At 45.9% G+C, this 12,884-nt stretch overlaps 1 protein-coding gene across 4 annotated transcripts in view; it reads left to right on the forward strand.

The window, feature by feature from the left end:
- Tnc (tenascin C) overlaps positions 1-12,884 on the forward strand; it is an 82,313-nt gene that overhangs the window by 21,249 nt on the left and 48,180 nt on the right. For all 4 annotated transcript variants that reach the window (XM_013117110.3, XM_021230123.2, XM_021230124.2 and 1 more), the window contains exons 2-7: positions 1,252-1,833; positions 3,699-5,108; positions 6,669-6,932; positions 7,761-7,876; positions 8,578-8,734; positions 12,228-12,497. In XM_013117110.3, coding sequence (XP_012972564.1) covers positions 1,377-1,833; positions 3,699-5,108; positions 6,669-6,932; positions 7,761-7,876; positions 8,578-8,734; positions 12,228-12,497 — 2,674 coding nt within the window. In that variant the 5' untranslated portion in view covers positions 1,252-1,376. The remainder of the gene's footprint in view (positions 1-1,251; positions 1,834-3,698; positions 5,109-6,668; positions 6,933-7,760; positions 7,877-8,577; positions 8,735-12,227; positions 12,498-12,884) is intronic.

The following is a 12,884-nucleotide window of genomic DNA, read 5'->3' on the forward strand; positions in this document are numbered from 1 at the left end:
CAACCAACAGCTCAGGCATATGTCTTAATGAAAGAAAACCATAGGGAACTTTTTATCAAGAATCTATTTCTCCCATATGTATGTAAGTCATTATTTTGTAAGTTTAGCTAGGCACTCATATTTTCAAACAGTAATTTCTTAGCCACCTTTGACAGTTCCTCTCTCTCATCTCCTGTCTATGCATGTAAATGGTTTTGTGACAGGAAAATGAGATAGCTTAGCAATGAGAACTACTTGAAAGTACATCTTCCTCATATAAACCTATTTAAGTCTCATCCTAAATTGCAATAACTCAGACTGCCATTCTTTGGATACTCCCTTTGTTTTTTAAAGTCATAAGCAGCTGAATCCTATACCTAGGAAACAAATCATCTGCATTCTTTGTTCCCTAAATACTTAAGGAATTATTTCATTTTCTCCTTAGTTCTATTGCTAAGTCCCAAAAGAGTAGACACTGGTCTTGTATTCATTTCTACCACCCACAGACTTTGGTTGCTATAGAAAATTCAGTATAAAGTCTCAGTACTGATCAATCTGAAGGTCATGGAATCTCTTAATTTGAACACCTGGTTCAGAAGGACTGTGTCAAGTTCTTCTAAACCTGAGACTGGAATGTTCTAGATAGATAAGTCAAGGTGAAGGGGATCTGGGGTGCAAAGAATGAATACTATGTAAGAGCCACATGACTTGGAAGAAGCAGTTGGAATTAACATTTCATTTTCCTCTGTGTTCTTCCCCTTCCCCTATGTCTCCCATCTTAGAGAAAAACATCAGTGCTTACCTCAGCTTGGAGACTCAGTCATCACTGTCAGGAGAACATCTCCTGGGGTGATGAGCCTTCACAGCACCATAAACATTCCCTCAGAAGGCATGATGAATAAATACTGAAAGACAATGAATGGTGTCTACATGTTGTTCTCAGCCTTTTAAACCACCATAGACCATGATTTTCACTGTAAAAAGTGAAATGAGGAAAATTAAATAACTTACCCAAGTGCCTTGATCTAAAGGGAAGATACAAACTCATGCCCACCTCATTCTAACATTTTGTCATGTTTTTCTATTCTCTAATGTCTCCTTACATTTCCAAATGTTTAATAATGGGTAACATTATTCCTTCACAATTGCAAGATTCTTCTAGAGGATCTAAACAGCTTCAAATGAGACATCAGACCAAACTCAGAATTAGAGCCACTCCACGGTGAGCATTAGTGGTAGACACAAACAACTATTGTTTTCCTTTATTTATAGGTTGTTCTTCCATGAAGATTGGGGACATCCAACTGCGTTACATTAAGCACATCTAAATATCAAATTCTACTGGAAGTTAAGACTCCATACAGATTTAAAGACACTTAGCCAACCCAACCTCCACCATGGGGGCCATGACCTGGCTATTGCCAGGAATCTTTCTAGCTTTGCTTGCCCTCAATTCTGAAGGTGCAGTCCTCAAGAAAGTCATCCGGCACAAGCGACAGAGTGGACTGAACATGACCCTGTCGGAGGAGAATCAGCCTGTGGTGTTCAACCATGTCTACAACATCAAGTTGCCCATGGGCTCTCAGTGCTCAGTGGATCTGGAGTCAGTGAATGGGGAGAAAGACCTGACCCCCACACCAGAGTCCAATGGAAGCTTCCAGGAACACACAGTAGATGGGGAAAACCAGATTGTGTTCACACACCGCATCAACATCCCCCGCCGGGCCTGTGGCTGTGCTGCAGCTCCGGATGTGAAGGAGCTCCTGAGCAGGCTGGAGGAGCTGGAGATGCTGGTATCATCTCTAAGGGAGCAGTGCACCATGGGTACAGGCTGTTGTCTCCAACCTGCCGAAGGTAAGAGCCAGGGTTGGTTGCCTCTGTTTCCGTCCAAATAAAAAAAGTATGAACAGAAAATAATCCGTGAATAGTTTATAAGGCTGGTTTCCTGAGAAACTAGACAGTCAAGGTTATCATTTAAAAAGAAAATTGGGGTCAAGCCTATGTGGAGAGCTTAGCCATCTCTTCTGTTCTTGAAAGAGTCATGGTAATAATAGTTCTCACAGCAATTTTCCAGCTTTTGAAAACCAATGCTTCTTAAAGCCCCATTTCACTTTAATTGAATCTTTTAGATTTATTGGTCTGGAGAGTTGACTCAGCAGTTAAGAGTATTTGCTCTCCCAGGGGATCCAGGTTCCATTCCCATTATCTTCATAGATACTCACATATGTGACTCCATTTCCAGGTGATCAACACCTTCTTCTAAGCTCAGCATGCACCGGGCACAAGTGGAATGTGCACATACTTGCAGGCAATGCACTCATATATACAATGTAGTAAAGTAAATCTCAATATTCTAAGATTTATTTTATTATTTTCGCGTGTCTATGTCTACATGTGAGTGTGTGCACACGTCTGTGTTTACAGGCATGCACTCTTGTATACATGTTCTTAGGCCAGAGAGGGCATTGGGAGTCCCGGTCCATTGTTCCTTGACTATCCTTGGATCTATGGCTCTCACTTTCTTAGCCAAGCTAGAAACCAGAAAGCCCCAGTGATGCCCCTGTCTCTACTCACCCAGGAGATGAGATTATAAGCGTAAGTGAGACACATAGCTCTTAGACACTGAGTATTGCACCTCATGATTACACAGCAAGCAATCTTAAATGTAGAGCCATTATCTCTCCAGTACCTACTTTAATTATATCTTAGTCAAACTTGTTTGACCCTGAAATCTAATTCTTAGTTACCCTAAAATGGCTGAGAATAACACAACATTCCTTCTCCCAAGGGCACTCTCTCAAAGAGACTGCTGTAGCCATGCCAATTCATTATACGATTAAGAAAGCAAAGGCCCCAAAAGGGTGAGATTCTCAGTGCCCTGCTGAGTTGGGTCTTAACAGCACCTTCCATGGTCTGTGTTCTGAAAAATTCAAGTTTCTGCCTGCGTGGAGCTGAGTCTGTGGGAATGAGGAAGAAAGTACTGGAATGTGATAGAGCACATTGTGATTATGTGAAGTCGGTCTGGTCAAGGACGACACATACAGCCACCTCTATGCCCCAGATACTGAGATTGTCTTGTATGACCCTCCAAACAACCATTCAGGATACAGGTTAACATCCCTCTGTAAATCTAAGAACTGGCATTTTAAAGGTTGGCCAACTGTCACAGGAATACTCGATGGTAAAGGAGGGCATGGACTTTGGGTGTGCGTGGGCATCTTCACCCTCCCTGAGGGATATCCCGGGCCCCTGTGCATCAATTCCAGGAGCTCTGCAGTGTTGGAGCTACATTGTCTCCATTCCTCCAGGTCCATAGCACTGCAAAAGCTTTAACTTCACTTCAGAAATGAGTGTCTGTTTCTACCACTTGGAAAACACTAACAGGAATGACCTTGATAATGACTTGAGGAGTGGACCCGACTGCCATACACAAGGATAGCCATGGGACTTTAGGCTTCCAAGGCAATTTTTAAAAGTTTATCTTTATTAACAAGCCAATTCGTTTCCTAGCTGTCAACTCTTTTGGGGGGAAATGTAAGCAAGAAGACATAGTCACAGTAGGTTTAACGATAGTGTGGGTTGAATGTAAATTCCAGCTTGTTTCCTCCAAGCCAGGTGATGACTAAGGATGCAGCTGAATTTGCATCCGTGTTCTTCATGTGAGTTCCAAGAAACTGATCTGATAGAATTCAGCTAAGTTCCTGTTATCTTCATTGCAGGCCGTCTGGACACTAGGCCTTTCTGCAGTGGCCGAGGCAACTTCAGTGCTGAAGGATGTGGCTGTGTTTGTGAGCCAGGCTGGAAAGGCCCCAACTGCTCTGAGCCCGAATGTCCTGGAAACTGCCACCTCCAGGGCCAGTGCCTTGATGGACAGTGTGTCTGTGATGAGGGTTTCACTGGTGAGGACTGCAGTCAACTGGCCTGTCCCAACGACTGCAATGACCAGGGCAAGTGTGTGAATGGAGTCTGTGTGTGCTTTGAAGGCTATGCCGGGGCTGACTGTGGCCTGGAAGTCTGCCCAGTGCCCTGCAGTGAGGAGCATGGGACGTGTGTGGATGGCAGGTGTGTGTGCAAAGATGGCTTTGCTGGTGACGACTGCAACGAGCCCCTGTGCCTCAACAACTGCTACAACCGTGGGCGGTGCGTAGAGAACGAGTGCGTGTGTGACGAGGGCTTCACGGGTGAGGACTGCAGTGAGCTCATCTGCCCCAATGACTGCTTCGACCGAGGCCGCTGCGTCAACGGCACCTGCTACTGTGAGGAAGGCTTTACAGGCGAAGACTGTGGAGAGCTCACCTGCCCTAATAACTGCCAGGGCCGTGGCCGATGCGAGGAGGGACAGTGTGTTTGTGATGAGGGCTTTGCCGGTGCAGACTGCAGCGAAAAGCGGTGTCCTGAGGACTGTCACCGCCGTGGCCGCTGCCTCGATGGGCAATGTGAGTGTGATGATGGGTTCACAGGGCCTGACTGTGGCGACCTACAGTGTCCCAATGGGTGCAGCGGGCACGGCCGCTGTGTCAACGGACAATGTGTGTGTGATGAGGGCTACACTGGCGAAGACTGCGGTCAGCAGCGATGCCCCAGTGACTGCCACAGCCGGGGCCTTTGTGTACAGGGCAAGTGCATGTGTGAGCAAGGCTTCAAGGGCTTTGACTGCGGCGAGATGAGCTGTCCCAATGACTGCCATGGGCGTGGCCGCTGTGTGAATGGCATGTGCGTCTGCGATGATGACTACACTGGGGAAGACTGCAGAGACCGCCGCTGTCCCCGGGACTGCAGCCAGCGGGGACGCTGTGTGGACGGACAATGTGTATGTGAGGATGGCTTCACTGGCCCTGACTGTGCTGAGCTCTCTTGCCCCAGTGACTGCCATGGCCGTGGGCGCTGTGTGAACGGACAGTGCGTCTGCCACGAGGGCTTCACTGGCAAAGACTGCAAAGAGCAAAGGTGCCCCGGTGACTGCCATGGTCAAGGCCGCTGTGAGGACGGCCAGTGCATCTGTCATGAAGGCTTCACGGGCCTGGACTGTGGGCAGCGCTCCTGCCCCAATGACTGCAACAACCAGGGACAATGTGTTTCAGGCCGCTGCATCTGCAGTGAAGGCTACACAGGGGAAGACTGCTCTGAGGGTGAGTATCAGCAAGCAGGCATCAATTGGTGCTGATGGTGCATATACCTGATGTCTGTCAAAGAAGGATGCCAGGTTTATGAACACACCAGTTCTTTCTATGCATCCTTTTAGTGTATTCCTGACAAACACACACTCTTTCTCTGTCCCTTTGAGGGGGTTGTGGTTAGTCTCTTGGAACAGGGCCATCTGGACTCAAAGACTCAGAGAAATGATGCAGTTGTCCAAACGCCTCAGAGCTGGTACTTAAGCCTGACTGCCTCATCCATATTGAGTCTACCACCCAGTGCCCATTGCTAAGTATCAGCTTCTTTTCCTTCCCTGCTCTGCCTTCAAAACAACAAATTTCTTCCATCTGAAGGGAAATCAGCTAGACTGCATAGGCATTGCTGTTAAAAAAAAAAAAGGTGAACTTTTCAATGCAGTCTATTCTAGAATAGCTGCTGGTTACCTGGGAATTGGAGCTGTCCATTAAGTTTTCTTTTCATGCTGTCTTTATCCAGGGTCCGTGAACATCTCCCAAAGGAACACTGTTCCCAGCAGCTGGCTTAACCAGAGAATATAGCATGTGTTCAGGAAACACTAGCTAAATGAAAAGACGGCAAAGAACAAAACCAGTCTTCACTGTGTTTCTCTCATTCTCATATCGTGGCAGAGAAGACCTGACAAGGGAACAAATACATAGTCCCAGTATTTAGTGTGGCTGAATTATGCAAGCTTAGCCAAAAGATGCGAGATCCAGACCTGATATAGGCAACTGCAGTAAAACCTTTTGGCCTCACTCAAATCTAAGGAACAAGAGTCTGGTTAGATTACCCTTCTAAGACTACCCACAGGCTGAGATAATGCTTTCCTGTACCCATGGTCAAAGTCTCAGCCAGGACACAAAGTGGAAAAGTGGGAGGGACCATGTCACATGCAGTGCTGAAAGCAACACTATTGGCCAGGGACTTCAGCATGAAGGCAATGGACTAATGGGCTACAAAGCTACTTCTGGTGGTAAAGGTATACAAACTCAGCTACTACAGAGGCAGAGACAGGATCCCAAGTTCAAGAAATAGAGGAGGAGGATTTGGTTATAGGGGAAGTGACAGAGCTTTAAATTATTATTTAAGGTTTCTTTATTTCATTTTATATGTGTTAGTATTTATTTTGCATGTGTGTATGTGTACCACATGTGAGCCTATACCTGCACTTGTTAAAAGGGGGCATCAGATTCCCTGGAACTGGAGTTATGGGCAGTTGTAATCCACAATGTGGGTACTGCAAATGGAATCCTGGTCCTCTACAAGAGCAAAAGTGTGTAATCTGTCTAGCCCCTTGACTGACAGAATTCTTACCTAGCATGCACAACACCCTCTGGCTTGAAAAACCACTAAAAAGAAAAAAATTAATCACAGAGGGATCTGACTGAGTCCATAGTGTTAGAAACAACATGTTACAAGAAGAGACAACTTCAGCTCTCTATTGCAAATAGTAGAAGAGACTTATCAAGGGAATTAAACCTATAGGGCACTTTAGATTACTCTTGACCCCCAGTATTCTTTCTTGTTCCTCCCAGTGTCCCCTCCCAAAGACCTTATTGTAACAGAGGTAACAGAAGAGACCGTAAACCTGGCCTGGGACAACGAGATGCGGGTCACCGAGTACCTCGTTATGTACACACCTACCCATGCTGACGGCCTGGAGATGCAGTTCCGTGTGCCTGGGGACCAGACATCCACCACCATCCGGGAGCTGGAGCCAGGAGTGGAATACTTCATCCGTGTGTTCGCCATCTTGGAGAACAAGAAGAGCATCCCTGTCAGTGCCAGGGTTGCCACCTGTGAGTAGGCAAAGGATTCTGCGTAGACTCACCTGGCCTTGGCCTGGCTATGCAGCACTACGCACACTCTATTTTTAGTGTTCAATACATACTAACAAATGTCGCCCGATGAGACAGAAGCATTTTTATGAGGAAACTGAGACTAAATAGTTTATCATCTCAAACCCCACAGCTAAAAAAAATGGAGCTAGGCTTTGACCAGGGCAGTGTTGGAAGAGTAGATGTTACCACCGTTGCATGGAGTTCTGTTCTATTTCAAGTTGTTCCTTTAAGAGTCTAGCAACAGCATAATTATTTTCATGCCTGAAAACCAAACTGTGGCTAAAAACTGGTCCTTACTTGCTAAGTAATAATAGCATAAGCCTCTCCTTACTGACTGAATACTGCATGCCAAGAGCCAGGCCAGCCAACTTCATGGAACGTATCACTCAGTCCTTGGTGCATTCCCAAGGGCAGACACAGTTAGTTACCATCTTCTCATAGGAAAAGAAATGATCTCAGTGTTCTGTGTAAGCCTTGTCCAAAGTCACAATGTTATCAGTGGTGGAGTGAGATGCCGGTCTATATCTGTCTGATTCAAAATCCTACGCGTGCTTTGTTAGTTTAACCATATAACACTGAAAAATAGCCATATGATTGGTCATAATAGAGACTTTCATATTTTTCTCACAGTACACAGCATACCCTAAGAGCCTTTAAGTAGACCTAGATCTGGTTTTCAGCTTCAATGTGACAGCTGCCCACCATAGGCTTAGTGGAACCTTAGCTTCATGGCCTCTGCCAAGGATCTGGACCTTCCTTACATCCTATTCATGCTGCTCCTTACAGACTTGCCTGCACCTGAGGGACTAAAATTCAAGTCTATCAAGGAGACATCTGTGGAAGTAGAGTGGGATCCTCTAGACATCGCTTTCGAAACGTGGGAGATCATCTTCCGGAATATGGTGAGGGGCTCCATGAAGGAGGAGTATTTGACACAAAGGATCTGCAGGGTGGTTAAAAGTTCCTGCGGACACTCATGTACTCAGCTTCCTTAGCTCTGTATGGAAGACTGGGCGCTATCACTTAGTGTGTTCATGTGTGTATCTTAAGTTGATTTTCCCCCTTTGTCAATAACTGAAAAAGTATAGCACTAAGGGATAACAGCTCAGATAAATGTAAATTAAGTCATCTACATGTGTCATATTGCAAATCTCCATTTGTAGACAACAGAAACAGAACCAGTCTGTCACATGCAGTATCTCCTGGCATGTCTCAAATTTGAGTAGATTGCCCTAAGCCCCAAAGAGTTGCTAAAACAGGTTGCTGGTTATAACTTGGGCCTTGTTCCCAATTATCTGAGACCACAAGACCATCTGCCAACTTCTCTGATGTCAACTACTGGCTTATCTAAGGAAGGGTTGAGTGGTGGCTCTCGCTCTATGCCATCTGACAGAGTAAGTGCAGGTGTGTGCAGAAGGAAGGAAGGAAGAACTCAAGAAGCAGTCTTAACATATCTGTAGTCTCAGCATCAAACTTCCCAGTCAGCTGCGAGACAGAAGGGTCACCCAGGGAATAAACGAAACAGAACACAGAAATGAATAACGCATGGACGTGAAGTGCAGTCATTGCCTTGGGATCTTAGAACTGTGCTTCCATCTTGCAGAATAAAGAAGATGAGGGAGAAATCACCAAAAGCTTGAGGCGGCCAGAGACCTCTTACCGACAAACTGGCCTTGCTCCTGGACAAGAATATGAAATATCTCTGCACATTGTGAAAAACAACACCAGAGGCCCTGGCTTGAAGAAAGTGACCACAACCCGTGAGTATCACCCAAGATTTGTGATAGAGCTGTGTCTCATTGTACCTTCTGGCTTACAACACGCCGTCTGACAGCATCTTGTATCAGTGAGAATTAGCTTACTAATACAAAGTCCATAGGGAGTACTTTAAAATGCTAATACTGCAGGTGTGTGATTTGGCCTTGAGTTCAGCTGTGTGGTGTTTGTCCTTGACTAGGAAACTAGTTCATCTTTGTGAACTGGGACTGTTTGAGTAGGATGGCCCCAGTCAAGACAGTCACCTGTAATCCTAGAACTCTGGAGGCTGAGACAGGAGTGTTGACATAAGTTCGAGGCCATCCTGGGCTCCATAAGGAGGGCCAGGATAGTGTAAGCTACAGAGTGAGATGCTGTTTCAAAAAACAAAAGCAAAGCAAAGCATAACAAGATGGTTATTTTCAATTCTGGGGGTGTTGGCGAGGCTGTGGCGTAGGCTCCAAACTAACATTTCTATCACTCCTGTCAGAGCAAATTCTCAGGCTAGTCCAAGTGTAAGAGACAGAGAAACATGCATCTCCTCTCTGAAGGTCCCCAAAGTCACATTATCAGAGACTGTAGGTGCAGAGACAGAAATCACTTAATACTAATACCAAGTCTCCCGTGAAAGAGGCCAAACATGCATTCATGGCATTGTGTATGAAGAGCAGTGACTAAGCCTTGGAGAAGTTGAGTCACTTTAATGTCATATAGTCCAGACAGTCACGGCCATGACTCCAAGCACTGCTGCCTTTAGAACATTAATTCCACCAGCCTTGACTACACTCTGGGTTTTACAAAATGTTGACTTTGTGTCTCAGTAGAAACCTAAATAAAATTGTACTTGAAAGGCTGGAGATATTTCAGTCACAAAAACACTGGCTGCACAGGCATGCGGGCCTGAGTTCAATCCACAGCAGTGACACGGAAGCTAGGCATGTAGATAAACAACGCAATCCAGAGCTGAGAGGTGAAGAAAGGAAGATCTCTGGGATTGCTGACCAGGCCAAGGCTAGCCAGAGCCCTGTCTCTAAGAGCAAGATGGATGGTTTCTGAGGAATGATGCCTAAGGTGGACTATACACACACACACACACACACACACACACACACACACACACACACACTCACACACTCATATACATTCACACACATATACACATACATTCAAACACACACTCACATACATATACACAAACACATATCCTCACATACACACACTTTCACAAAGTCACACACTCACACTCATACAGACTCACAAACATATTTTCAAACATATACACACAACTTTCACTTAGTAGTAATACCCTTAGAAATTCTGGGGTGGAATAGGATTCAGTACAACCAGAGACTTCTGTGGGATGTAACTGAATTTGGAATCATTCTAGCAGAGAACATTTTTTTAAAAGGATAGAGGAAAAACAGCAAGAACAATCCTGCCTTGCAGTTTAGTAAGAAAGCTTCTTATTCTCAAGAGAACAGATGTACCAGCTCTTTGAGAAATTAACTCTTGTTGGCAGGGGTGACTGGAAAAGCTAAATTTGCTGACAAATGGCAAGAAGGAACACCTTGCACTTAGACGCTTGCACAGTTTGCACAGTTCAGGGCCAATTCATGGGATCTTCTCCTTTCCTTTTAAGCAAGTGTTTTCCATCAACCTGACAAGAGTTCTGTGTGGTAGATGCAAGGCAGGTACTGACAGGAAGAAAACCATTAGCTCACCAGCAAGGCAGCGAAAAGATCAAGGAAATGCTTATCCACTGCAGGGAGAGCACACTGAAGACACACATGGCATTTCCTTTACCTGTCTTTGTGGCCGACAACTGTATGAGCACAAGGCAGAGTCACCACCCACGCATAACATCATTTTCATGATTTTGTAGATTCATTAACGACCGACTGACACATAACCACTTAAACTTCAAAAACGGAGTGTGAAGCATCCTCATTGTCTATGAGAAACCATCCCTTTCCCCATACACCCTACATGAACACCAGCTGCCTCTGTCCAGAGGCACCTCTTAGAAGGATTCTGACAGCAAGACTAAACTGTCTTTAAAAATAAGAAACACACATTAAATACCCAGGACGACATGAGGATAGCCAAGGTCAAAGGTCATTTTCTGAGTGAATAAAAGAATGACCCAATCCAAATGCGGCTACTGTAAAAACACCTGTAACGAGACAGTGAAACAAGCGTCCTGTCACAAAACTGCAGGGCAGTGGCTGATACAAGAAGGGAGGACGTGTGTGCGTGGTGACAAGAGGCAATGAGGCTCCTGGCTAGGCTGTGACTTAGAGGAGACATTTGAAAGGGAGATGGGAAAGATTTAGAGGAAAGGGGAAATCTCAGGAAATGAAGCAAAGGAACAGCCTTGGAGATACTCAGAGGTGAGGAAGCATTGAGTCAAAGTGGATGGAGCAGGAAATGACTCTAACAGGGTCACACAGGACACCCAGGATGAGGAGACAAAAACAGGCAAGGCTTGAAAGAGCAGCCAGGGGAAGGGGATTTGTCAGTGAGCCTGGTAACCCGAATAAACCTTCAAGTCCCACGTGGTAGAAGGGAAGAACCAACCCCTAGAAGTGTCATCTGAACTCTACCTGTGGGTTTTGCATGGGCATGCAACACACACACACACACACACACACACACACACACACACACAAGGCAAATAAATAAATGCAGTAAAAGTTTAAAAACCCACCAGGACAGCCCATTGCCTCATGTCTCTGCTCCATAAACCTAACAGAAAAGTTGTCTACCATCTGAGAAAGCTTTGTCTGATAGAATCAGACATGGCTGAGGAGGGAGCTTAGTTGGTAAAGCCCTTGCTGTGAGTCCAGGAGGACTTGACTTCTCATTCAAAAGCTGGGTTTGATGGTGTGCTCTTGTAATGCCAATTGTATGGTGCTGGCAAACTGGAGATAAGTGGATCCCTGGAGCTCGCTGCCTTACTTGGTGAGTTCTGGGCCCGTGAAAAAGCTAGGACTCAAGACAATAGGTGGGCATTCCTGAAGAATGACACGAGCTTGTCCTCTGACCTCTGTGTGCATTCACACATTCTCTCTCTCTCTCTCTCTCTCTCTCTCTCTCTCTCTCACACACACACACACACACACACACACACACACACACACACACACCTCCTCTGTTCATGAGAACGGTAACTGCTAACAGTAATGATGATGGTGACACCAGCAAAGAAAGAACTTCCATCATGGAACTGCTGTGCACCAGGCTCCATCCCAGATACTTCACAGGCTTTATCTGTTTTACCGTTTATAAGATGAACACAAAAGCAATTGAGGTAGATATCGTGGTCCCTCCTTGTAGCTTGCCAGACAGAGACTGAGATTCTTAAGGAAAAGAGAAAGTAAGGGATCATTATGAACCAAACGTCTGCCATGATCTGCTGTAAAGCACTCCCCACCCCCATGCTCAGCCCCTGCTCCTGCCCTTGACCTCTGAAACTGCTGTTCCCCTTGCTTGTCACAGGCCTGGACGCCCCCAGCCAGATCGAGGTGAGAGATGTCACTGACACCACAGCACTGATCACCTGGTTCAAGCCCCTGGCTGAGATCGATGGCATCGAGCTCTCCTATGGCATCAAGGATGTGCCTGGGGACCGCACCACCATCGACCTCACACACGAAGATAACCAGTACTCCATTGGGAACCTGAGGCCTGACACCGAGTATGAGGTGTCCCTTGTCTCCCGCCGGGTGGACATGGCCAGCAACCCTGCCAAGGAGACCTTCACCACCGGTGAGGCCTGCCCCACTCACAGACAGGTGTCAAAAAGACAGAGTCCCTTCCCAGAGAGTCTTGCCCCACTCTATCTGAGAGTCCTCCAGGATCATGTGATAATGAAGGCAGTCAAGAGGGCCTTTTCAACTCTGTAATTGGCAACCTTTTTAAAAAAAACCTTCTAAAACATACCCAAGCACGCATGTACTCATGTGCATGTGTACATATATAAGAAAGAGAGAGAGCTGGGAGGGAGAGAAGAGAAAAAGGCAGGGGACTGGTCTTACCCTCCAGACACTTTAGCAAATGGCATCACTCCAAAGGTGTCCAAATGGCAAGCATTCATCCCGCACATACTTTACAGGAGCTTAGTAAAGAACCAGGCAGACAACACTAAGTCACTAA

Source organism: Mesocricetus auratus, unplaced genomic scaffold, assembly GCF_017639785.1.
Source record: "Mesocricetus auratus isolate SY011 unplaced genomic scaffold, BCM_Maur_2.0 Super-Scaffold_100014, whole genome shotgun sequence".
In the NCBI taxonomy this organism is placed as follows: Eukaryota; Metazoa; Chordata; class Mammalia; order Rodentia; family Cricetidae; genus Mesocricetus; species Mesocricetus auratus.